This window comes from Vidua macroura, chromosome 4 (assembly GCF_024509145.1).
Source record: "Vidua macroura isolate BioBank_ID:100142 chromosome 4, ASM2450914v1, whole genome shotgun sequence".
NCBI lineage: Eukaryota > Metazoa > Chordata > Aves > Passeriformes > Viduidae > Vidua > Vidua macroura.
The window spans coordinates 63,271,888-63,299,393 of NC_071574.1; the positions used below are offsets into that span (position 1 = coordinate 63,271,888).

At 40.2% G+C, this 27,506-nt stretch overlaps 1 protein-coding gene across 1 annotated transcript; it reads left to right on the plus strand.

Annotated features, from left to right (window-relative positions):
- On the plus strand, positions 1–25,527 carry HTRA3 (HtrA serine peptidase 3). The gene is made up of 9 exons (XM_053976121.1): positions 1–933; positions 8,995–9,094; positions 10,670–10,892; positions 11,538–11,732; positions 14,314–14,346; positions 15,016–15,130; positions 21,499–21,547; positions 23,219–23,314; positions 24,559–25,527. Exons 1-9 carry the CDS (start codon positions 510–512, stop codon positions 24,722–24,724), a joined length of 1,401 nt encoding a protein of 466 aa, XP_053832096.1. The 5' UTR covers positions 1–509; the 3' UTR covers positions 24,725–25,527.
- Positions 25,528–27,506: the final 1,979 nt, after the last annotated feature.

Here is a 27,506-nt window from a genome sequence, read left to right on the forward strand (position 1 = left end):
GGGCGGTGATTTACCAGCAGACGGGCGGCTCTGCCCCGCACGCCCATGAAGGGAGCGGACCCTCCCCACTCGGTCTGTCTGTCGGTCCGTCCGTCCCGCACGGGGTGGAGCCTGCCCGCCCGGGGCTGCTGGCGCTGCTGGAGGCGGCGGGCCCGTCCCACATATAACCCTGCCGCCACCTTCCCACCGCGTCGCGCTCCGCCTGCCCTCGGCGCTCCGTGCCATGGCTCGGCTCCTCAGCCCGGCCAGCTGAGTCCTGGCAGCCGCGTCCTGCGGGGACCGAGCCGGCCGTGACTCCGCGGCCCTGTGCTGCGGCCTGCTGCCCTCCGCCCGCTGCGCCGTCCCGCTCCGCCCGCAAAAGCGCTGCCCGGGGCAGAAGACGCTGTCCTGCCCGAGTGTGCATAAAGCCCGCCTTCCCCTTCCCTCGCCGCGATCGCACCTTCCCGCCTCCTGCCCCGGGGCCGGGCGGGCTCGCACCCCGCGCTCCGCCGCCGCCGTCCCCGCCGAGGATGCGGGTGTCGCTGCTGAGCCCGCTGCTCCTGCTGTCCCTCAGCGCCGGCCCGCACGCCGCGGAGCTCCCGCTCGGCCGCGCCAAGTGCCCGGCCCGCTGCGATGTCTCCACGTGCCCCAGCCCCAGCTGCCCCAGCGGGTACGTCCCCGACCGGTGCGGCTGCTGCCTCATCTGCGCCGCGGGCGAGGGGGACTCCTGCGGCCGCAAGGAGGACCCTCCCTGCGGGGACAGCCTCGACTGCCGCTACCCCATGGGCAAGCGCTTCGCCAAGGGTGTCTGCCAGTGCAAGCTCAGCGCCCAGGTGTGCGGCAGCGACGGCCGGACCTACGACAACATCTGCCAGCTGAAGGCGGTGAGCCGCAAGGCGCTGCAGCACGGGCTGCCCGCCGTCGCCCAGGTCCAGAAGGGAGCCTGTGAATCGGGTAGGAGCATGGTGGGACCTGCCGCGGGGCGGGGGTGGGAGACCTGCCTTCCCGGGTAAAGAAAGCCACGATTTTCAGTGGCCTGGGAAGACTGGGTGGCTCTACGGACTCTAAAAGCCTCACCCATCTGCTAATGACACCTGTGGTATAAGGAATGGATGCTCAGGTACTTTCCGAACAGCAAAACTCCTCGAGGCTCAGTGTGGGTTTGGGAAGGGTTCCCCTGGCAGCACGACCTCGCTGAGGTGCAGGTTGCTGCCGCAGTGCTCCTGGGGCAAGAGACGGACGCCCTCGCCAGGTGGGAGCGAGGTGGGTGGAGGTCGCTCGGCTGCCGGGCAGCGGCCACGTCCTCAGCCCTGGCCTTTTCTGGAGGCAGGGCAGCGGCACAAGCCTGCTCCCGTCCCGCCAGTGCCGCGTTCGCTCAGCGCAGCGGCGGTGACGGCCGCGGTGCTGGGTGGCATCCCCCGTGAGGGTCGCACAGCAGCACAGCCCGGGAACACCTGAACTCCGGGACCGTCCCTGGGGGATTTTGCGGTGTTAATCAGATTGACCCGACAATCGAATCAGAAAACGCCTTAAAAGCCCATCAGGGCAGAAAAATATATTACTGAGTAATAGGTAAGCCACCTAAAACATAGTCTTTTGCCTGGTTTGCTTTCTTCACCAAAGGGTTTTGTAGTCTTGTAGAGCCCTAAGCAGGAAAAAAAAAAAAAAAAAAAAAAAAAAAAAAAAAAAAAAAAAAAAAGAAGTCTGAGAACCTCCTTTATAGTGTAAAATATTGATACTCAAGCTATCAAATGTTCTTGTGGTTGTAGTAAAGTGTTGAGGCCTTTGCTCAGATTCTGTGATATACTATGACACACAACTTCAGGCTTGGTGATTTAACTTTGGAAAGTTTAGTAATCTCTTAAGCTAGTAATTTCCTTTTAGTATTAAATGTGTCTCTTTATGGAAGTGTTAATGCTGGCAATATCTTTCCACATACTTACTGATATATTATCTTAAGGGTTTGCTTCTGCTACATTTTCCCTAGAGTTCCTGAAAAGAGAGAAGTGCTATGCTTAATGGAGTTTTCAAACATGAATTAGCGTTTCTATTATGTCAGGTGAACCACTAACCATCCTGTTTATTCATAGCAAACTGGCCAAAATGATTGGGAGGGTTCAGAAGGAAAAGGGGTACTGTTGCAGCCTTTCTATTAATAGGGGATCTTTCATATATATCCTGATCTTTGGAAAGGATAAACCAGTTCAGAGTGGGAGGATGTTCAAATGATGTTCCTGGAGTTCCTTTCAGAGCCAAGAATTGTTTCAGATGCCAGCCTGAGGCTGCAGTGTTCCATCTCTCCAGTGTTTTGTAGTTATAAATTGTTTTTTGCCTGTACCTTTTCACATCAGCATCTGTTAACTTTAGTGCTCCTAAAACTTGGTTGAAACTGATCCATATGAAATAATCAAAATGTTTAACCAAAATGAGTGAGCTAGCCTGCATCTGAGAGCTTGGTGAGTGCTTGTCATTTGTATATATGACATTTTCCTTAAGGAATCTTCCTGAATCTAATGCTAATAGGCTTAGGAATTTGGAGCTGTGAGGCAGAAGAGCTTTCTTTTTTTAAAGCAAGTATTTTAGTGTTCACTTTATTTTGGCTTTTTTTTTTTTTTTTTTTTTTTTGTCTCAGAAAACCTCAGCTTAGATGAAGCATCTGGTTCTCTGTTAAGATTTAATTTTTTTTTATTCAGTTCTACAGCTGCACAAACTGAAGCTCAAAGAAACCGAGTGTCTTGCCCAAGGTCAGGCTGAGTTGGTGGTTGAGCCAGGAATAGAACTCAACTATGGTATTTTTTTGTTTGGTTGGTGGTTTTTTTTGGTTTTTTTGTTTTTTTTTTTTTTTTTAACAATAATATGCAATGGCTGTAATGAGAGGCTTGGAAGAAAGTTGACAGTTTAAAATTGCTGTCAAATTTCTTTCTCCTGTTCTTGCCTGGCCTCAGATGACTCAGAGTTTGAAGGGATAAGGTAGTTATGAAGTAAATGCAGTTTGACTTTACTATCCATATATTAAAACAATCTCAGATAACAGAAGCTTCACATAGTATGATTAGGGCCCTATTTAGAACATGCACAGACCCAGAGTGGCTCCTGAATTGTCTCCTCCACTCCTTTTTCAGTTGCTTATGTTGATGCTGAGTTGGATTCTGGCTGTGAAAAGCCCAGACAGGCTGAGAAACTTAGCCATGGTTTCCTGGTGACAGCAGTCTGGTGGATAGGGATGCATGAAACATGGGTAGTAAAGGATGCAGGAAGGAAGGGAGGAATGAAGTGGCCAGGGTTACTGAGTGATAATCAAAAAAGTAACAGAATTTAAAATGTTTTGTTCCTTGTTTTAGTCATGGATTGGGTTGAAAAGCATCATGCCAGATTGCAAGTTCTACATGCAGTGGACTAAACGGGGTGTGTACTGCATGGGAGCTCCATAACTGATGCTCTGCAATATGCCAGTGCCCAGGGGTTTCTCAGAGATACTAATAGGAGCAGTCTGCAGAAATCCTGAGCAAAGTTAAACTCCCTGCTACAAATACTGGGGTTTTTAAAAACTTTTTTCAACACTAGATATCTTTATATATGGGAATATATTGTGAAGCAGCTAGTTTTTTTTCTTACCTTCTGTCACTTACTGTGATAACAACAAGCTATTACAAGCTAGCATGTAAATAATGGAAGAAATACTTATGGAATACTTACTTTCTCTAATCAAAGATCTAGTCTTACAGAGCCCTTTTACTCAGGGCAACAAGTGTAAGTTTTAACAATGCCACATATCAATCTACTAACATGTCAGACATCTCACTCAAAAGGATTTACTTGGTCACCTGCCATCTACAGTCAATCTACCTGTTTCTTGAACAAAGGATTGGTTTTGATCTCTCAGTACAACTTAGTACAGTTAAATTCCCTGCAAGGTTTTTTTGCAAATAGTTTCTGTGGAGAGAGTTTAAATGTCAAAAGATTTGTATTTTCTTACCTAAGATATGGAAGCAATTTTTTTTTTTTTAAATACAGGTGCTCTTTTGTCAATGGAACAAGGAAAATGAAAAGCTTAATTAGAAAACCTTTGAGGCTGGACTTGTCATTCACCATTTACTGTCCTCTGCACTGTAAACTTGAATTCACTCTAAGAAAGGGGTCGTGATGTTAAGACTCATCCAAGTCAGTCAGATCTTTGCAAGATAAGAGCCTAAAAGTTCATTTTCCTAAGAGTGCTTGAAACAGTCAATTAATTCATAAGTCATTGCACACAGGTATTTGGAGTGTGCCTGTACATAACCTTGAAGATACAGAGGAACAACTGAGTGCATGATTACTTGCATTTCTGAGAAGTTGGCCCAGTAAGGGATAGAAGTCTCCTGCTGGTATTATTACCATCAAAGCCTTAAAGCTGCCTGCAGCTGTATTTAGGGAAATGCACAAGGTATTAGCTGGAAACACAAACTTTGGTCACATTCCTGTACTGCTTGTTTTCCTTCTGACTGAGTTACTTTTAGTTACTGCAGGTGAGGATGGATAGTGTACAGTATTTGGTATACAATTCAGAGTAGAGCTTTGTAAAAGATAGGTAACAGGAAAAGGATATTCTTGTTGTATCTACTCATGAGGGTCACTTGGAAGGGAGAGATACCAAGCATATAAAGTCAGTGTGGTGTCTGTGCTAAAAGGCTTGTGCCAGCCTGTCTCTGTCTGGCCCTTGTGATTGCTGCATTGCACAAGAAAGCCACTTTGGTGTTGGTTCACCAAATTTTTTTCATCTGTGCACGGTAGACATCCATTGTATAAACAAGTTGCCTGAACCATAATGTGGCATTAAACTCACCAAGGCTTTATGGTCAGTGCACAGCTATGCAACTTGATCTTAATGCTGAATTCATCAGAAAAGCTGCCCATGAACCTATGTTTCCAGCAGATGTTTCTGTTTTTTAAGCAGAGACATTATAATCTTTTATTTGTCTTTCATTTCTTTCCATGAAAGCACAGTAGGGACAGTGTTTATCCCTGGTGATCAGATCTGCCAGGTTGCAGTCCTCCCTTAGACATAATAATTTTGCTGAATGCACAGATCTTTTCTGAAGCTGGTTTTAAAAGGGGGATGGGGAAACAACCTTAAAAGAATGAGTTTCCCAGGCTCACAAATTCTTAATGAATATAAAATTGTGGATTTTAATACAATGTATTGTCTTTAAGAAAGCAGTGAGTGTGATTTGATTTAATTCTACAGGGACTAAGTTGGCACATATTCAGAAATGTTCAGTCTTTTGCAAATGTAAATTGGTCTGGTTTTATTGTCTTCAGTGGGATTGTAACGGTTATTTCTGCTGAATTTTTTTCCAGTTCTCTTCATACTAAGTTAACTCTACAGATTTGTTGGCATTGTTCCTGGTTTACAGCAGTGTTAATGAGATTGATGTGGGTCTATTGTCTCTGCAAGTAAATAAACCACTATTAAATGAACCCACAGCCTGTAGATAACACCACTATCCAGGAAAAAATCTTAAACTGATAATAAGGCTACTCTGAAAGGCACTTAGCTTTAGCCATTTAAATTCAGTGTAGTCGGCACCCATAAAATTTGAAACATAAGATCACATTTTAGAAAATAGGCTGAAAATCTTTAGCTCCAGTTTATGCACTTACATTGAAGTCTGGATTTTGAGTGTTCTGCGAGGGGAGCTGGAGACCTGAAGATCTAATCAGTTAGTTGAAATGATAGGCTCAAAGTTCAAGGCTGCTGAAAATCTGGTGGATTTGTGGCTCTGGAGCAGATTGGGGAAATCTAGTTTTTTTTACTAAGAAATGCATAGACTCATACAGCATAAATTTGGTTTTGTTTCAAATACAACCTGTTTGCAGCACATTTGAAATCTTGCTTATGCAACACATGGCTAATTGGATCAAATTATGGTTTTTTTTTTTGCCAAAATAAATTAGATTTTGTTAGTGTGAGATGATTTTGAACGCTCAGTAATAACATGGAAAATAATGCACGTTATTGAGAGACCTTTGAAAAACTATGTGGCAAATCTCAGAGGGTCAATGGGTCAAAATCTACAAAGGTGCTGTGAGCTCAGAGCTGTTAATATGCTCAGGGCAGCAGAGTTCTGAGGGTTGTGTGGGGCTCCACAAGGCATCAGAAATATGGAGGGGGGAGATACATCTTTAACTTTCTTTTCTAGTAAGGGCAGTAGCAGCAGCTAGTGTCTACCAACTAATGCAGATTAAAGGATAGGTTCTACCTCTACAGTTGTAACACTTGTATTCAGGATGACATTATACAGTATACTCAGTGTTGGATGTTGCTTCCTTCTTCAGTTTCCCAGGCTTCATTTCCTCCCTTTTGAAGTATATTGAGGACTTCTGATGGGAACCATCAGTTTAATAATTTTGCACTAAAATGCTGTTAATAATAACCAACACTTCAGTTCCCTTAAATAGTGCTGTATGTGTGGGAGTAAATGCGAGTGTGTGCTTACATCTTCCACGTCTGTAGTTTGAGTTCCTGGCACATCATATGTGTTTAAAGGTTCTCATCACTGCCAGCTTGCAGAAAATGATTCAAGAAAGATCAGATTCTATGAAGGCATTTCAGCTTTGTAAGTCAGTTTTCACTAGTGTTTGGTCTCCAACAGACAAGAGGAAAAACAGCTTGTCTCTGATCAGCCCAGATCTTCAGGCATGCCTTTCATACAAAACCTGAGTGCCTGTTATTCTCGATCCTCCTTTGTTTCAGATTTCCCTTTAATATTGGTGCAGATTGGATTTTCCTTCAAGTTTGAGCATTCTTGTCTGCTAACCCCAGCAGGGAGGTTCTGGGCTTCTGCTCAGGCAGAGAAATGTTTTCACTGTTGTATGAGAAGAAGATAAACATTGTTTCAGTTTTAGTCTCCTCTCTGTATTGCTGCATTTTATTTTCTTCACCTTTTTTCATGTTGAATTCACTATCTCTTTCAGATACTTTCTCTCTGCCTCCCGAAATCCTACCTGGACAGCCACTGCCACCCATGATGTTTGCCTGGTGGCTAGTCAGGAGTGGTCCAGACCTGAGGTTTTTGGCAGGCATCTTCCTGTGCTTGTGGCCATGTACAGTGCTGTGTCCATTTGGCCTGGGCAGAACAGTTGAGTGCTCAGAAAATGCAAATGGATTTAGTTGCCCTGGCTCACACAGAGCTATGCTGATTTACGCCAGCTGAAAGGCTGCATTCATCCCCAGTTCTTCCCCAGTTCTGTGCTGGTTCATCAGCTGCCTTTCACTGATGCATGGTCATGTCTATTAAGGTAAACATGATGGCAATGTTATATCCTGTCAGTGAACACTTGCTGTGTAGGCAAGTGTTCAAAGTCATGTCAGTAGACTTCAAAGGATATACTGCATAATCAGGCAAGCTGCTTGGGAACTGAAGGTAAGATAACTCTTCAGTGGCCTAGTAAGCAAAATAAATAACAGTATATTATGCTTACATTTGACAGTCCTCTGTGATTCCTGTTTGCCTTGTCTCTTTTAAACTAAGCACTAAAACAAGTACATTCAATTGGCTGGAGGGATTCTTCAGAGTGTGTGAGAATGTACATAGAAATAATGGACTGAACCTAGTCCCGCCAAGCTGTTCCTTTTGTTTATTAGGTATCACATAAATCTAACTTGCTAAGTTTCAGCAGTGTTTCTTTTCATTCAGAAGTAAATCCTGGGTCCAGTAACAGGATAAAGAACTTACAGACTTCTGTGAAGAAACTCCTAATCTTCTTGGTCTGGTTTCTTCAACTCATTTGCTCCCTTTGGTAGATCCCATAGTTAATTTTGAAGCTTCATGCTGTGAACACAAAAGGTTGTTATTTGAGTGTGGTGATACATCCCCTATCATATGCTTCACAAGTGTGTTGGTACGGCTCTGTGTATCAGGGACTGCAGAGAATATGACATTTAGCACAAACAGTGCTATTCCTTTGGGATGTTGTCATGCTAGAATCCAGGATGCTGTGGCATTAGAAACCAGGATGCTGTGGGCTTTCCCTCCCCCTCTTTAAGATCTTAATTTCACACTATTTTATTCACTCTTAATGAATGCTGTATATAGTGCTGTTTAATGTAGTACCATACTGGCTTTTGTCAGACATTTTAGTAATCTATTGCTAGGCCCAGCTGCATGTGACAGCTTAAATGTGAATTTGCAAAAAAATTTAGGTGCAAAGGTTGTAATTTAAAGCAGGTTTCTAATATGTCTATTTAAAAAAAAAACTAGAACTTTAGTTTGAATTGTGACTCCCAAATTCTGCAGCTGTGGAATTCAGCACTTGTCAGACTGCATCTGGAATACTGAATCCAGTTTTGGATCTCTCAGTACAAGAAAGGCATTGACAAACTGGAGTGAGTTCAGAAGGTCATGAGGATGACTGGGAGGAACTGGACATATCTCCTGTGAGGAGAAACTGAGAGTACTGAACTCCCTGTGTGCCACATCCATACAGAGGTGCATAATGGGAGGATGAGAGACAAGGGGCATGAGTTGGAACATGAGCTCAATAAGTTCAGACTTGATGTAAGAAAAACCTATACATCATGGGGGACAGTGAAGCAGTGGGACAAGTTTCTCAGGCAATTTCTGGAGTGTCCATCCTTGGAGTTTTGCAAGTCCCTTTCCTTAAAGCTGATGCAGTTGTGAGCAGGAGGTAGAACTAGAGACCTCCTAAGGTCCTTTCCAGCCTGACCTATCTTATGACCCTTTGTGTCTTAGATAATAACAATTAGTTGTCCTCAGAAAAATGCTCAAGACATGCTTGTAGACTTCCAAAGAAAAGAACTTAGAGCTAAGTGGTGCTGATGTTTAATTTTCTCAGGATCACACAGAATGCTAGGTAAGTTTTGAACAATCTTAATGACTTTGATTCCTTTTCCAGTACTGTTTGGAAACTGTTCTAGTAGGAAAAACAGACCAAGTCAAGGCAGGTTCATCTTTGCTACTTGATTAAAAAAATGTATTGTCTTATTAACATATCCAATTCTTTCTGCTAGTATAGGTCACCTACAGTCCAGCAGCCCAAGATACAAATTCAACTTCATAGCTGATGTGGTGGAAAAGATTGCACCTGCAGTTGTGCACATTGAACTTTTCCTCAGGTAACAATTTCAATTCTTTTAGTTGTGTTGCTTAACAAAGGTCTACAGCGTAGAAACTTCCCTTTTGAATTTGTGAGGTTCACAAAATATTCTAAAACATTACAGCAGACCCATTTCTCCAGAGAAGCACACATCTGTATGTTTTGTTCCTGTTCAGTAGATGTATTCTAATGGGTTTACAGAACTATACAATATATACTGTCTACCCTAAAATAAGTCTATCTCATCTTTGGAGGTCTCTTCAGCCTTCACTAAAATGCTTTGCTTGTTGGACTGTATTTGTCATCTCAATTTAAATACATGCATACATATATATATATATATATATATATTCCGATGCTAAGCTGAAAAATACGTGTACTACATTTCTTGACCAGTGCATCACCAATATTCAGCATGCTGAAACTGGACCTGAGGTGGCAAGAGCAAAACTGAGTGCTCAAAACAACCTGGGAGGTTTAAATATGCGTCCTCAGAGCAACCTGCTGTTAGAACAAATTACTGCAAATATTGCATATACTCTATTATGTGAATACCTTTCTTCATGGAGTCCTCTCAATTTCCACAGATATAAGAATTGATTGGAGAATTTTTGTAGGCTTTTTTAATATACAAAATCAAGACAATCAAGTATATCAGGAGACACACTTTTATGCACATGGTGATTGGTCCTTTGAGAGGATGTTATAGCTGAAGATGTTTAAGATCTTTGCATGTGTAGTTAAGATTGTTTGTTCTTTCCCTACAAGTAAATGTTTGCCCAGCAGCTTGCTGGGTGCTAATTTTGATACTACTTTTTCCTGGGATGGCTTCAATTAGCTGTTTACTTCTAAATAGGTGCTGATTAGCTGTTTACTGCTAAATAGCCCAGAACTTTCAAATAATATTCTAACCAGGACCATATCTTGGAAGAAAGACTTTGTGGGCCTTTTCTCATCTTCTGCTACGCAGACATTTTATGTTCCCCTAACAATCTGAGGTCATTACAGCAGTTGTTCACAGAGAAAATTCATAATGCCTTGAACAGTTTATAGAATCTTTTACCTGTCTGTTTTGCAGCACATGTTGTTTCCCACCAGGTTTTATCCTTTTTTAGTGTTTGTGATTTTTTCTTTCACATTCCTAGTCGTTTTGGTTTCCAGACATGCTTTTTCCACCCAGTCTGCACTTGGGCTTCATGATCCCCTTAGACCTCGTCTCTTCCTTTATGCCTCTGTCCAGTTGCAAGGTTCCTTCTTCCCCTTTTCCCATTAGATGATCAGTTTATTATTTCCCTCTTTCAGTATGTAATCAATAACCTGTGGGATCAGATGTGCTCCTTCTCCTTTCTTTTTTGTCACCTACCCTCTGTGCAAGGAAGTTTATAAAGACAGAATTAGAAAACAAAGGAAAAGGATCCTGCTGATTGTCTGTAAACCTCAGTTCCTATCTCCCTGACTGACTAAAAAGGGATTCTTTCTTTGTAATTTTTAAAAAAATTTGATTCTCAGGGTGGAAGGTGGTAAGTGATGTCTGATATAATCTTCTCTTAAATTGGTTTCCTTTATGACACGAAAATGCTTGCTTTTTGTACAGGCACCCTCTCTTCGGTCGAAATGTCCCCCTTTCCAGTGGATCTGGGTTTATTATGTCTGATTCTGGTTTAATTGTGACTAATGCCCACGTGGTGTCAAGCACAAATGCAATATCAGGGAGACAACAACTGAAGGTACAGCTCCAGAATGGAGATACCTATGAAGCAACCATCAAAGACATTGACAAGAAATCTGACATTGCAACAATAAAGATTCACCCTAAGGTGAGTGACATAAGCAGGAGAATGCCTTCATTTGGGCAGTTTCAGTTTCACTTAGTACAAAGTGATTGACTAGAATATATGTTTAAGGATTCCTTAGAAAGATCTGTGCAAAACAATGTACTGAAATACAAGCCTGGAAAATTTTCATATCTTGGAATTAAATTATTTTGTCTTCTGTGCAAGAAACTGTAAAAAACGAAGAAGAAGAAAAATGCCACTCATTTAATAGTGGCAAAATTGTGCTATCTTTATGTAAATACCCAGGCTAATCTTTCGAAGCTTTGTGCCAGTATGCATGGGCTGCAAGTTGGGAATAATGCAGAGAGAGTGGCAGTCAAGAACTGGTCAATGGTTGGCTTTTATGCTGTTTCTAGGGGAGGCAACAATCTGCTGGAAAACGGAAATTTTGATGCTCTTTTCCCAGTGAAATTGCAAGGAACTACAGATAGCTGTTTGTCTTTGAAGATGGTTTAAAACAGCAACCCTCCTAGCATAAGTTTTGGGTATAGGATAGTGAGTGAGTGGTTCTTTCATTAATGTAATGGAAAATGTTTGTTCCTAACTTTTTACTAGTTTTTGATCTTTGCAATCAGGTTACTTTCAAGTATGAACTAATGCTTATTTCTTTCTCTCTGTTTACTTAAGAAAAAACTACCAGTATTGTTGCTGGGACAGTCTGCTGATCTGAGGCCAGGAGAATTTGTGGTGGCAATTGGAAGTCCATTTGCCTTACAGAACACTGTGACCACAGGTATTGTCAGCACTGCTCAGCGAGATGGCAAAGAGCTGGGCCTGCGGGACTCGGACATGGATTACATCCAGACAGATGCCATTATTAACGTAAGCATGAGGTGTGGGATGAGTTCCACTGCACAGTCTGTCCCCATTATGCAGCATGGAAGTGCCTGCTCTGAGAGATGAATCTAGCAGCTTTGTTTAACGTCAGTGAAACTCTTCTTTTTCAAAACTCTATGCAGTGTCTGTAAGGTGTGTTCAGGCAGTGTTGTGAAGGGCATGATAAATAAAAGTTCTCCCACTGAGGTTGTCTGTGAGGATGCTGCATAGGTCAGATGCTTTGAATTCTGTAAATCTCATGCAGCAACGTGGTTGTATCAATCAGCAGTAAATCAAAACATTTCTCTCTGCTTGCTGAGTTATTCTGGTCAAGGAAGCTGTAGAATAGAGCCAAAATTTCTTTCATCTCTATCCATTAGAAGCACATTGAGAGCATGTATTTCAGTTTAATGACAGCTACCCAGGTAAGAACACAGGGAGAGGTCTGGGGGGTTTTGTTGTTCTTGTTTTCCCTTTGCACACCACATAATTAAAACAAGAATCAAAGTGGAAAATAACATAAAGTTTGGGGTACGGTTTGGAGCTAAGGGTCCTAGCATTGCATGTTATATAGAAATACATTAAAATAATGTTCCTTCAGAGCATCTTGGAGTGATCCAAAGAGCTTAATTGAAGTGCTTGGGTGTGTGTTTAGCTTGTACTGCTTCTAAAAAGAGTGCTGTACACATAGCTGAGGTGGAAAATGGCCTGAAATTTTATACCTTAAATCTGTTACACATTGAAAGGAAAATATTTTCAGGATTTGTTTGTTGGACTTTAATGTCAAATTTGACAAAACAAGAAATAATAGTGTTTTACACACACAGAGTGCTTCACAAATGGTTATTGTCACAGACATGTTGAAAGAAATTTTGTGGGGAGGAAAAAAAGAGGGTAATTATTGTTTGTGTTAAGATATTACATAAAAGTGAACTTTTTCAAAAAGCTTTTGTATGATCTAGAAGCTGAACGGCTCCAGACATTTAATTGGAATTACTTTTCAGCTGTGCAAGGAGACTAAGGAAAACTTAGGCAAGATGGGTTACTTGGGAGCACACACTGAATTGGTGGTGGAGACAGAATTGGAACATGGGATTCTTGACTTCTTGCCTATACACATTTTTCAAGCTCAGTCTCCTTCCTTGTGTATGTACTTAGACATTTGCTGCCCTCCAAAGCTAATGAGCAGGTTTAGACAAGGATAGCAGAGTGTGTCAGATAATGCTGGACCAAAGGAAGAGTGGTAGCAGATGAGGTGAGGAAAACGACACTAAGTTTGAATTGCTTTGGCATCTGGGACTGCAAAATATGAAGATGGTCCCTGGCATAAGGATGCTTTGTGCTTAGCTAATGCACTCGTTTTCTCCTGAGAATGGGAGGAGTTTGAGAATTGGTCTGTTCAGAGCATTCCTGTGGCTCAGCCAAGACTTTCCTGCAGGAATGTGCATGCAGCTGCCTTTCGAGAAATGCTGGGACAGCAGTAACATAGGGCAGGAGAAAACAGGGCCATAAGGTTCTAAATGGAGCTGTATTGCATGTGCTGAAAGTCACATCCTTCAAGCAGGAGACAAGTGAATGAAAGACTATGTGCTGAGCAAGGCTGAACAATCATTATTTTGGTTTCTTTGTGCCAGTCAGACATAAAAATCACGTGTGCAGCCTCAGGTCACTGGAGAGATACAATATAAGGAACTTATCTCTTTGTTTAATTTGAACTTTGAAGCTGTTTTATAAATCTTAATGTCTATTTTATTCTTCTAAGAATCTATAAACTTTGCCCAGTGCTATCTAAGTGTAAACAGTTTGTGTCTCACTTCTCTGTCATACATCACTTAGCTTTTGTTTCTTTTGAGTGGTAAGTTGCTGCTCTTGGCTGTTTTGCAAACCTACTTGAAAACCCTGGCCTCACTCAAAAACAAATTGTTGAGCCAGCTTGAAGATGGACAAGCAACTTCCCCAACTCTCATTTCCTGTGGTCCTGTTGCATGTTTCCTTTAAAGGCATTAGGTATTAGGTAATTTTGGGCTGTTCAGAGCTGCTCTATGCCTTCCCTCGAGAGGCATGTGTGTCTGTGGTTACTAAATCAATCCTTATGTAGTAGCTACCTCATAGCAATATTCTGTGATTAAATATATAAACCACTCTATTTTGCTCCAGGGGAGAATGAGAGACTGACAGTGTTACAGACCAAAGTGATGAGTGAAACAAAAATTGTACAAGCACCTCACTGAAGTATAACTTTAAATAATAATTTATTATTTCAAAACCTTGTTCTGACAGGCTTTAGAAGAATCAAAATACTAGTTTTAGCTATTCAATGTCTTAAACTCAGGGTCTGTCTATTTGGAGTGGCTCCTAACTTAATTCCTGTTTCTGAAAAAAAACCCCAACTATAATCATGAGAGGGGTGGAGGGGTAGGATAAGATCTACTTGTAATCTTCTGTGATTGATATTGGGTCTGTCAGTGCTGCCTAAGAAATTACCTCCTCTGTTCCATTTACTTACAAAAACAGTACTGTTTATAATGAGAATTGCATTTCCAACAGTGGAGTATTAATTTATTGTTCCCTTATGTCATTTTTACAGTATGGCAACTCTGGAGGACCTCTAGTTAATCTGGTAAGTCCATATGACTTGGTTTTGTTGGTTGGTTGGTTTTGTTTCAAGAACTAGTTTAAAGTGGAAGAATGTTCCTTTGGAAAGATTCATAGGTCATTCCAGCTTCCATTCATTTAGCTAATGGTAGGCAGATAGCCTGTAGCTAATGCAGAATATGCAAATTAGATCTCAGTTCACACACCATAGGAAAACATTTCCCCATTGAGCACAGAAAATGTTACATAGCAAAGAGGAATATCAGATCTGGAGGGAGCAGTAATCCTGGTTCACGCTGTGGAACCTGGGATGTGCAACAGAGATGGGACCTGGCTCACCCACACAACTCTTTCAAAGTAGATTGCTTTAAATCAGCATGGGTTTTGCAGGGCAGTGACTTGTGGCTGTAGTGGTACTAGTGACTCCACTGCCCACTTGGCAGAGAGAATGTCTTGCTGGGTGGTGGGATGGACCTTGGATGAACACACTGTACTGCAATCTCTCTGGCCATCACAGTTAAATGTGAAATGGATCATGAATCAAAGCCCAGATCCTCCCTTATAAGTACTGTTTATTTCTTGAGTGATTACAACACTCTAAAATTTCTTACACTATTTTTTAACATGAAATGCTAGGCAGGGAGCTGAATCCTGTACTTAGGAACAAATTTAATTGGGTGTTGTCTCTCAACAGGATGGTGAAGTGATTGGGATTAACACCTTGAAGGTCACAGCTGGAATTTCTTTTGCTATTCCTTCAGACCGTATCACTCAGTTTCTCACAGAGTCACATGACAAACAAAGTAAAGGTAAGATCTACAAGAAACAGGGACATCTTCCAATTGTTATCCTGATCCAGGTGAAGTGCCAAAATGCATGGATGTGGAATCCTACTAGTGAATGGAGCAGCATCTTTCTCCATTATAGAGCATCACAGACTGGGAAATAGAAAACAATCTCACAGAAATGGGAGAGACTTTTTATTACTCACACCCCCAAAGAGCAGACAGTGTGTATATAAATATGGGAAATAGGGCCTCTGAGAATAGTGAGGACACAGATGAATCATCACTGTCTCAAATGATCTTGAGAACAGATTGCTTAAGGAGAACTTGACAATTTGTTTAAGGAGTTTTATTCTCCTCTTTCCATGTATTGTCCAAGCAAAAATATTAAGGTATACTGTAGAAAATGAGGTAAAAACCTTTTTAAGCACCTGTACACAGGTGGGATGTAGTCCACAGAACCTGACCTATATGTTATCATGGTCATGCATGTCAGTGGTATATAATCAGATATCGTGACAGACTCTCAGGCCCTGGTGGAAGAAGACCTGTTACTAATTCATGAAGAAATATGTGGGAAGATGGGAGAGAGGCAGAAAGAAAGGCCTGTGCACCAGAGAGCATATAAATCTAAGTATATTGGCAATGACAACTGCAGTACTTTAGCCTTTTTTTACGTGCCTGCACCTTATCTGTCACCCTATTCTAGATGTCATACTATAGGCTGCACAGCCAAATCTGATCTCGTAATGCTGCATCCAGGCCAAATCTTCCTTATTCTTTCATTTGCCAATTTATCTGTCCACACCCTACTACTAATCTTTTACCATGAGTGTTGGCTGCTGCTGCTGCTTCTCTTGAATCTTTTTGTTCTTAAACTTGTCTTCTGAGTTCATCCAGTTCTGATGCCAGGGTTGTTTCCCTACACCAGTGTCCTCTCAGATACTGTTATTTCAAAAACTTCCACAGTCAGCAGTTTTAAAGTAATGCATCTGCTTGTATGAGAGCATCACAAACCTGATGGGTCCCCTCTTCTGTGTTTTGCTGAATTCCACAAATTGTATTTTTTTCACTGTTGATTTGAGGGAAGGGGGAGGAGTAGTTGAAAAAATGTTGCTAATTATATGCTGAGAAGTGCATTTCAAAGTAGCTGACATAATTTTGTTTCAGTCAACATGTCAAAAAAACTTATGTATTCGCCCTGGTTACTAACTTATTGTTGGTTTCTGAAACAAACAGGTGTCTCATTAGTGATGTTACTCTTTAGAACCAAACTGCTCATCCCAATCCAGGGAGAAGCAATGACTCAGCCTGCAGGCCTGGACTAGAGGCATGAACTCAGGCCTTGTGCAGAGCCCACCATCTCCTGGGAACTGGGGCTGGAAAGTCAGTGAAACTTAGAGATGTCACCACTGAAATCAGTCACCTTGCTCCTTCAGGCACCTTTACCTCCACAGCATGATGAGCCCAGCTAAGGGCCCAGAGACCTTTGCCCATGGAAGAACCCTAGGAAAAAACTGAGAAAGATTCAAGTTTATACCATGATTGTAACATATAGATTTTTATTTTTAATCATGTCACACAATTCCCTAACCAAAAGGATTCACACTTTCTCTTAGTGTCACTGTGACTGTCACTGCTTCAAATATCCAGGGGCACAGGAAATTTTATTTATTTTTCAATTTTTTTTTGCTTTTGCTTCTCTGAAGTACATCTTATCATTTTGCTATGGCAGAACAATAATTTAAAGCCCTTAATGCATAGAGAAAGTTTCTAGGAGATATTTTCACCACATATTTGGGACTTAGTTTGCATTCTTTAGGCCTTTAGTAATAGTTCGCAGGTTTGTTGTATAGTTGCTATTTTTTAGCATAATGAATTTATGTAAGCAGAATTTTAGGGCTGTTTTTATCATACTTTCTTTTCTTCCAGTTATGTTTCAGTACTTTCATTGGGATCCTCCCTAATGGTACAATTAGGTCATAGAAAGACGTTTATGGGTATTACCATTTTGGTCTTTATATTGTATTGCCTGAAGATAACACTCCCTTAGGATATCACTCTTGCCAAATTTACTCTGGCATAGTAGATACTTAATTGTGTAATAAGCTTAAGTCTTTTGAATCTCAGTTGACCAGATAGCTGTTTATATAGAAGGCATATATTTTTTTAAATCTCATCTATTATATATAAAACTTCTAATATCTGTTCTATTGAAGAACAGGTGTGGAGAGCAGAGAAAAAGTAGAGGATGTCATTTGAATGAAGAATTTGCACTAATTATGTTATCTGTACATTCTATATTACCTAATGCATTGTTAATGTATAATAGCACCTAATATATTTTTGACCAAAGATTTGCCACAGCCTTCATAGAGATGTTTGTCTGTTGAAAGGTCTGAAAGCCTTTGCTAATTTTGGGGTTACCAGTAAAAAGGTTAATGTCCTTTTATAGTTAGGAAGTCTTAAATTGCTACATGAAGTTAAGTGTCTCCATCTGTAGCTCAGTTTTAACCAGCTGTGTATTCTTTGTTTATGTCTGGAAGTTAACTACATGCTTAAGCATTGACTGATTTTTATGTTTTTTTAGGTTTTTTTTTTTAGGAATTTCTCCATTTCAGTCTTTGCTCTATCTATTCCTAGTTTAGACTTGAGCAGAACAGTAAAACTAGAAAGTCTTTTAGATGCTTTAAAGTGGAAGTCAGTAAGTCGGCAATTTGAAAAAAATATTAAAGGGAAAATCCATCCTGAAAGGTCAGGATGGTCTCTAACAGTGTCCGCAGAGAAGTGAATAGACCTTGTTTCAGATGGGCAAGGGGAAATGGGGAAGTTCTGCATTGACCACAGCCAACATATCATTTACATGAAGCCTCATTTTACATCCCCAGGGCCTTGTATTAGTTGTGTTGAATCAATATTCTTACCTTTGTATTTGAATGATTATTACTCATAATAATTACCACAAATCAGGAAGGTAGCTGAGGAGCCTTGCCGAGCATAGATTCACACCAATGATTAAATTCAGCTATGCAGTTTATATGAAAGGGACACTGCACACAGTCCAGCATTATAGGTTTGAGCTGTTTTCATGTTTTCTGTTTGGCAGTAGAATCTTTCATAAATGTTTTCAGGGCTGTTCATGTAATCTACAAGATGAGCTAGGTGCAAAAGGAATTAGCAGAAGAGTAGTTTTGCCTGGTACTTGAATAAGAAGTGCAGGATCAATTTCTTCACTTGGAAGTTCTGGTGATATCCTGGCCCCAATGGAATCTGCTGCATTGGGTGTAATTTTGTACCACAGTTACTCAAGCCCATAGAAATTTGAGTACGTGACCCCTTAATTTGGATTTATCAGGTTTTTTTTGCTACAGTTTATAAGTCATAAACATTTCTGCCTTCAATTGGTGTTTATCTGTCTGGTTTGTATCTCTATTGTTGCAAGCATCAATAAATAAAGTTTAACAGTAAGGCAAGTGCTTTCCTTACTGTGGAACAGAAATTTCTGGGAATAGTGAACTGCTTCTAGATACTTGGGGTCAGCTGCTTTTGACTTTCTATTAACACTAAGCAGATTTAAGTTTAAACTTGTGGTTGAGCCTGGTTTGCTTGACTTTGTACCTCTAGAATGAGTGTTTAATCTGGCCTGGTGTTTACAAAAATGAGATTTGAGTCTTTCTCTTCTGTGCTGCGCTCCAGCTTCAGGCCACAATGGTTTCACATTTGCTAAACCTGATTCTTTTAACATATGAACCTTGTTTTCACTACTGCTGGGACTGCACCCTTGCGATGTGCTCCTTAGATTTATGACATCACTTTATTCCAGATCTCCTAATTATTTTTTCTTTTCCCTCACGATGGCATAAATTGCCAGAATGACAGGTTTTGAGACTTGCCATTCACAGAGTAGATGTAATATGGCAGTGTTAGTTCACGGTGCCACATACTGTCACTGCCAATGTAACTTAGCCCCAGCATCACTGTGCCTATACTTTGGGAATGATAAAATAGTACTCGTGGTTGTCTGTGCCTGTTCAGTCTCTGCTGATACTTCAAATATGGACAATTATATTCCCACTAATCATGGTTGTTGAAAACTTTGGTTTTTGTTGAAGGTGTTTGATAAATTCAGTGGAATGGACTTCTGTGAAACAAAAGGACTGAATTTTTTTTTACTTGTATTCTGAGGCACAAAATGTCTGGAGAGGGGAAAGAGAGGAGTGTATACTCTGCTGCTAAAGTAACCCGTGGCTCATAGCTTTTAGTTTTACTTTATACAATAGCCTGCTACTCTTATAGTATGAATTGCTATTTGCAGTATGGCAAACTTACTGCAGAGAGAGGGCAGAAGGCCTTTTTTGAATTTCAGTGTGTGTGAATAGGAGTGAAATAATAGTTTGACCTGCCCAAAGTTGAAGGTAGAATTAGAATTTTGGTTAGGAATAAGTCTATAGTTGCAAGATTTATTTTTTTCCCTAATGCTTTATGTTTACATGTAATCTCCAGCCACTGGAGAAATAATTCCCTTTATCACTAGTGTCATTTCTCCTGTGGTTTTCCATTCTTGCTGTTCTGTTTCTTCCAAGTCAATTTCTTTTGTCTCTTCATTTTCATTTTTCATCATGTAAACATTTCTAACTCAGGCTCCAGATTATCTTTGTGTTTCTGCAAATTTCTGCCTCACAGGCAATGAACAGCATCAAATTGTTTAATTCAAAGAGAAAACTGTCACCACAGATGCTGTCACTGATCTTATGAAAGGAATTTCATTGTTTAACTGTCCACATTGCATGGACAAGGGGATTATTTTCAGGTGGGAGAATTATCATGTCTGAATATTTTTAAAAAGTGAAAAATTACATTTCTGCCATGGGGACTGGAGGAGTGCCATGAGCTTGTTCATGGTCATGCCCAAAGCTCTTCAGACTTCAAATGTGAGAAACTGAACTTCTTGACACTCTTACTATAGCTGATTTTGATCTTGCAAGTTTTACTTTAAAATAGAGGAGAGCCAAACATTTCAGGGCAAAGTAGGGATAGATGACAGTTATGGATGCCAGATTTTTCAGAGTGTAGTAAATCCAATGTTTAGTAGTCAACATTTTCAGTGATCCCAATGGGAATATTTGACATGTGTAATATTCAGAACTAAGTCCTTTGCTTGGGAGTTTTTTTTTCTTGGAAAGAATAAGAGCTAGAGAAGACTGTGTACATCTCCTTTTTCCTCATATGAGAACCTGGAGAAACTCAGAGATCTTGTGAAGTCGTTGTGCTGGAACAAGCAAGGGGAAATATTGTTTCATGCCGGATGTAACTGAGTACTGCAGCACTCACTGTAGGAAGTCATCAAACTGTATTTTTTTCATAAGCCAGCTGTGCAATAACATGACTTACTAAAAGCCAACTTCAGAAATCTGGTGTTCTTCCTAAAGGAGTGATTTCTCACCATTTAAAATTCCAGAGAGTCCTGGCAAATCATAGAATTATAGAATAGTTTCTATTGGAAGGGACCTTTAAAGGTCATCTAGTCCAACCCCTCTGCACTGCTCAGGGACACCTTTCATTGCATCCAACCTGACCTCCTTGAGTGTTGACAGCTGGGGCATCTACCACTTCTCTAGGCAGCATGTTCCAATGTGTTACTACACTCATTGTAAGAAATTCTTTCCGATACCTACTGCTAATCTGCCCTCTTTTAGTTTGAAACCATTACCTTTTGTCCTGTGTTATAAGCCCTCTTTAAATACTGAAAGACCTCATTAAGGTGTCCCTGGAGCCTTCTCTTCTCTAGGCTGAACAACCCCAACTCCCTCAGCCCATCTTCATAGCAGAGGTGCTCCAGCCCTCTGAGTATTTTTGTGATCATTTTGGCAAAGGTCTACATGTTTTGGGTTTTCCTTAAACTTACTTTTTATTTTTTGTGGTAGAAATAAGAAGCCATTTGCATTATAATCAGTGTGAATCTTTTGCTCTTTTTCTGAAAAGTGGAAATTTAGATTTGCTTGGATTCCATTTCTGCATTTTAAGAACAACATCATATGATTAAATTGTCTTGACCAGTTTCAGATTAAATAGTAGTTGGTAATGAAACTTCCCTTTTACCAAATTCATGTGATACTAAATCACAGTAATTTCCTGAATTTCCTGGAGGAAAGACTCTTAGAGAGTGTAAATGAGCCTTCTCTCTTACCCCTAGTTGCAGGGAGAGGGATTGTCATTCTGTACGCCAAAGCTAATTAAAAAAAACCACTTTAGTACAGATGTGCATGACTTGGTTTAGTTTTGTTAAAATCTGATACATTCTGTTTTAATTTTCAGCTCTTCTGAGTCATCAGAGCAATTGTTTTTGTCAGTGTTTGCTTAAATTTTTTAAATATCCTCTGTGTTCCTTTCAGATGGGAAGAAACGTTTCATTGGCATCAGAATGCTGACAATAACACCTGCGTAAGTATCTTAGAAAGGTACACATGATATGTTCATGCAATCAAGATGTGGTCAGCAGTGGTTCAGAACTTCATTCATTTTTCTCTACAAATCTCCAGAGATCCAGAAATGGGCATTGGCTTCTAGGAAGTCTGTGTTCTGAGACCTGGAAATTCTCTAAATACTGATAGTAGTAGATGTCCTGCTAATGGCTGAGGGAAAATAGGAGGAGCCCGAACACAGATTTTGGTTCTTGACAAGGACACCTGGAGTTACACAAGATTTTAGGTGGCATTTAAACAAAATGGTGCTTTCAGGGGACTCTTGAGTGCCAATGACCGATCAGCTGTTTGTTTTATCAGTGCCAGTGGAGGCCATATGGTGTGAGGTTTGGTGCCTAACCATTAGCTAGAAAGAGCTGCTAAAGTACCAAACTAAAGCTTTGTGCCTCCATATTAACAAAGCCAGAAATGGACACCCTCCTCTAGCTCTTTACTGCATTTTCCCTCTTGCATTGCTTTGTGTCTTGCTGTTACCCAGGTATATTCTTGGATAATAAATGAGGGATCTTATGCTGATGTTCTTTCCCCACAGTAGGCATATTTCCAATGTGGCAGTAGACTGCAAAATTAAACAAGACAATTTCCAGCTGGGGTTGTAGTAAAGCCATCTTTTTTTTCCTTGAGTTACTCTCCTGCAGTCTTCCCTGAAGGGTCAGATCCTCAGCTGGAATGAATCAGTGTAATGGCATTAACATCACTGGTGGAGAGAAACTCAGAATGTTTCTCTGCATAATTGTGAACATGATGTGAGAGTTTACTGCTTTTGGAACATCTAAGGAAGCCATGTAAGGTGTCTGCAGACCTGTTTTCAGAAAAAGACCACTTGCCTTGTTGTGTTTGCTTAAATTATTCAATTGTTAGCTTCCTCAGTACTAAATCAAATAAAGAGAAGCTGTGTAGCCATTTTGGCTTGTTTTCCTTCTGTGGGACCCAAATTTTTCATGGCTGACAGCCCAGTAATCCATCCTTGGTTTAAAATCTTCCTTTCTAGAAATGGGTTTTAACCCACATTGTACACAAATCTGAAATGATGTCATCATCTCTGACATGAGAGGATGCTTGTAGAGGCTGTATTTTGCAGCAGGTTCCTGTCTTCTTTCTTTAGAAAGTGATGCACAAAAGTTGCTAAAGACAACTTGAGGAGACTGAAGTTTCCAGCTCTGATCTATCTTCTCTCTGCAGTTATCAAAAACTCTATTGTTCTAGAGAAAGACAAATTAAGAATGACTTGCAAAATAAAAGAAACAGAAAAAGTTAGCAAATTTCTGCCGTGTCACCAGCATTAATTCTTTGGGCAGAAAAACTTTTTGTCCCTGAGAGTGCTCCTGTTCTTGTGCTCATGAGCAAGGCCCTCTGTGCTTCTGCTACAAAGAGCCAAAGTCAGATTCTTGCAGGAGATGTGCAAGGCCAGTAAGTTTAGCATGCTTTGCACAGGTAAGGAGTTTTGCCTCTCTTAAAATCTATGTAATTTGTTTTAATCCAAGTTCAAATCCCCTACATTTTCATCACAAAACAACAGGCAAATGATTGTTAAGATTTTTACTTTTTGTCACAAAAAGTTAAATGAATAAGAATGTTTATATGCTTTTGTAGTGTAATCAAATTTTGTATAACTTTGTTCTTCTTTTAGCTTGGTGGAGGAACTGAAGCACAGTAATGCTGATTTTCCTGATGTCAGAAGTGGAATTTATGTACATGAAGTTGTTCCAAACTCACCTTCTCATAGGTAGGTGGAGCGCATTATTTTCTTCACCACAAATAAACCTCCAAAGGGATACTAGAAGGTAATATTTCTTTTTATATTCAAGTATTTCCTCATACCAGGCTTGATATATATTTAAACAAGTAAAAATTGTGCCTTTTAGGTTTAAAATATTTGTGCTAAGATTCTGCTCACCTCTACAAAAATGAAGCATTTCAGAACTATTTAAATCATGGAATTGTTTAGGTTGGAAATGACCCTTAAGATCATAAATTCAAACCATGAACCCAGAACTACCAAGGCCACCAGTAACCTCTGTCCCTAAGTGCCACTTTTACCCATCTTTTAAATACCTCCAGGGATGGTGACACCACCACTTTGCTGGGCAAGCTCTTGCAGTGTTTGAAAACCCTCTCTGTGAAGGAATTTTTCCTATTATCCAGTCTAGACTTCCCATTGGATAACTTAAGTCAATTTCTTCTTCTCCTGTCACTTGTTACTTGGTAAAAGAGACTGCCACCCACCTCACTACAACATTTGATGACATTATGAAACGCTAACAGTGTGCAAATAAAAAGAACATCCCAAATGCAATGAACTAATTTGAGGAGTTTTGTGAAGTATTTTGAATATTAATAAACAGAAACTTGGCTTAACCTTAAGCAGGAAACAGAATAGCATTCACATAGGGCACTGTCAGAGCTGTTATCTGAGACGGTGCTAAATCTTAAAGGAAGAGGCTGTTCTACAGAACAGTTGCAAAATAAATAAAATATTTCTAAAAATGATTTTAGAAAGATCAAAAGCAAAAGTAATAAAAGCAGCTATTCAGGATTACTTTTGAACAGCAAGAGAGAAATAATTTCCCAATAGTTTAGCTGGTGTACCTGTCTTGAAATTTTGAGGTTTTAGTTTTCAATTCTTGAAATACATATTGGTGGCATAAAAGCATGGTTTTGCAAATGGGCTGAGTGAATCTGTAATAGATAAAAGCCTTTTCTCTTTTTCATTTACTGTAGTTTTGTAGAAGACATGAGAAAATTTTTTTTGTTGTTTAAGAAAAAATCCTCAGTGAAATAACCTGAGCCTTATTTTGCTTTTAGCAAGTGCCACCTGTTGTTATTTCACAGTCGGGAGGCTGGAAGTTTCCTTCAGTGAAGACTAAAACAATTCCAAATTCATTGCATTTGCAAAAGAGGTGGTGAATAGCCTTTGTACTTTTCCTCTGCATCGAGTGCATCCTTACTGCCTTTTTCTTGTCTTTGCAGAGGAGGGATCCAAGATGGAGACATTATTGTGAAAGTCAATGGGCGTCCTTTGCTGACTTCCAGTGACCTGCAGGAGGCTGTGATGAATGAATCACCTCTACTACTTGAAGTTCGACGAGGAAATGATGACTTGCTATTTAACATTGAGCCTGAAGTTGTCATGTAAATAGAATTGAGGGAGCTCTCACCATAATTAAACTCACTTATTCTGGAACACTAGATACCTCCTTTACAGCTACAGTAATTATTCTTCCTGTTGACTAATGACAAGGTGGACTAACTTAATTGCCTGAGCCATTTCTGTACATAGTAGCTAGAATGACTTCAAAGATGCCATTTATAGAAGATTTGAATTTCAAAGAAACTTAAGAACTGTGTTCTGGGGAGGAGGAGAAAAACTGATTTTGGGTAGCTTGTAGAAATGGGTCCTACTTCCTGCAGATGCAGATTTAGTTCTGCATATGGACAGATCCAAATACTACTGGAAGTGAGGAAGTATATAAAAGAGGGAATTATTCTTAAACTGCAATCATGGCTGAAGCAGACACAAGTTATTGCAATGCAAAATTGAGCTTTTTTTCTTTCTTTCCTTTTTATGTAGCTTTTTCAATGTGAACCTATTATTGGCAAAGCTTGTTCTTAGTGCTTCTGTGCTCCATGTCGATGCAGGTAGATGAAATCTGTAAATATTGAAAGAAACAAAAATGGTGTCAGGCTATAGAGTGTTACACCTAGGTCATGCAATTTTTGGAATATAGTAAATGATTCTTATAGAATTAATGCCTTATATATAAATCAAAACGATGTGCTGAACAAAGTTAAGTTTGAGAAAGTGCACATTTTTTTAAGAATTTGATACAAACTTGTTTTGCATTTTTACTGGTAAGCTTTGCTGTAAAATTGTTACACTACTTTTGGCTTTGACTGTGTATGTTTCTACTGTAAGGAGATTAAAGTTTACACAAATAATCTGTTGATGTAAACCTCTTTTTAAACATGTCTTCCCTGCTTCTTCTGTCTGACTGGAATAAGCTCTCCCAAGAGAAAATTTTCTTAGAGAAAATTGGGCCCTGATGTTATGAAAACCCTTTCCATCCCTATTATGTAATTATTCTGCCCTTACTTAGACTATGTTTGGAAATGCTTTGCACACAAATCTTTTATTTACACTGTGTTATTCCATATTTATGGATTGTGCTTTGATGTCAGTTAGAGTATCAAGTTGAGATCCTGTTGTCCTCAGCTCCCTCTCTATGTGACAAGAAGCAGAAGGGAAGAACACCAGCAGAAGGGAAGCAACCCTATTTTACAGCTAGAACATGTGAGAATTCTGGGTAATAAACCCAGGAGAGAAATTGCTAAGAGCTAAATCCAGATCTCCTAGGTACCCCAAACCAAACAAGTATCTTCTCCCTTAGTGAATATTGCTTCATTTCCCAAAGAGCCAGAGGAATGTTTCTATCTGGAGCATTTTCCACATCAAGCTGTGCTTTCTAGACCTGTTTCTTGTGTCTTTGTTACACTGATGCAAAAAGGAATTAAACTTTGGAGCAGTTCTCTTGAGGTTTCTATCCTGCCTAGACTTTCTGGTATACCAGTTCACTCATGTGTGACAAGCCTTGCATCTTCAGGTTTGTACAGTGCCAGACATGCGGAAAAGCACAATCTGTTCCCTCCTTGCTGGCTGACGGGGACTGCAGCTACAAAGCTCAGAGGTGGATGGGGTACCTTCCTCTTAAAAATGAACAGTGTTACTTTCCACCACAGAAATGTGATGTGCCTCTAATGATGGCTTCACCCCCCTGCTGTCACTGACCAAAGAACTGTTTTCAGACCACAAACAAATGATGGTCAATTGTACCTGTTGAATATTCCTTTATGTTAAGATACAGCCTTAGCATCCAGACTTGCAAAAAGCCTACTTTTGTTCTGAACTTAGGGTAGCTGTGGCATGCAGAAGGATGCTTTCATGGCTAAAGTTAAGCCTGTTCATTAATGTGTACCATATTAGTAGCAACATTTTACAGTTTGTGAGGGGTGTCTGTTTGTAAACATTGATTAATACAAAAGAAATCAGAGTATTTCTAAATTGTTGCTAATTTTTCAGGTTTTGGCCAAGAAATTGTTTGCTAAGAAGACCTAGAGAGTGATTAGCTTGTTTTACTGTAAAATAAGGTTTTTGTCTTCCAGTTAACAAATGGCTGATTTTGAAATAAATTGCATAAAAACTCCTAGTACAGCAAGATTGGATAGAGACTGGAAGTGACACAACAGTATTAAAAATTGAAAACACTGTTGTTGATGCTTGCCAAATGCCTTGGCCTTTTAATCAAGTCACTGTGTGGGGAGAGAAAGGCTATTTACTTATTCATCAAAAAATATTGCATTCTACCAGCAGTTCCTAGGTTTTGTAAACTGTCTCTGAAAACCTTGGTGAACTCACACATCACATTCAATGGTCTGCAAGTGCTTCTGCATCGTAGCAGATCTCTCTCTGAGGTAAGAAGGCCAGCTGAGGTGAAAGAAAGCATTGTCATTCCCTTTGGCTGCAGGAGCATCTGTGTCATTTCAGCTGTGGTGTGAGCCTTGTCTGCTGAGATAGGAGTAGACTTTATTAATTTCCACTTGTTCCCCTGACATCAGCCGGAGCTGCAGAGGGTAATTACTCAAAGATAAGGGTCAGCATCTTCTGATGCCAGCAGTTAGCATCAAGTTTATGACCCAAACTTGATATCTCTGTTTCTTGGATAAAAGGAAGTAAAGTGGCAGGTGGTGTCTCTTTAAAACAAAATATTCTGGCAGTCTTTCTGTTGTCAGCAGTTACTGGCTGTGTCTCTAAGGGGGAAAAAAAAGTGATCTTGATTTCTCAAAAGAACTGGACTGACAGCTACAGCTTTTTCAAGTCAAAGTGGTCATTGACCTCATTATTTCTGCAAGGCCTAATCAGC

Coding starts and splice junctions, on each gene's coding strand:
- HTRA3 (XM_053976121.1), top strand. CDS start 510: ATGCGGGTGTCGCTGCTGAGCCCGCTGCTCCTGCTGTCCCTCAGCGCC. Junction 11,733..14,313: donor AGACAGATGCCATTATTAAC/GTAAGCATGAGG, acceptor TCATTTTTACAG/TATGGCAACTCTGGAGGACC. Junction 15,131..21,498: donor ACATGACAAACAAAGTAAAG/GTAAGATCTACA, acceptor TGTTCCTTTCAG/ATGGGAAGAAACGTTTCATT.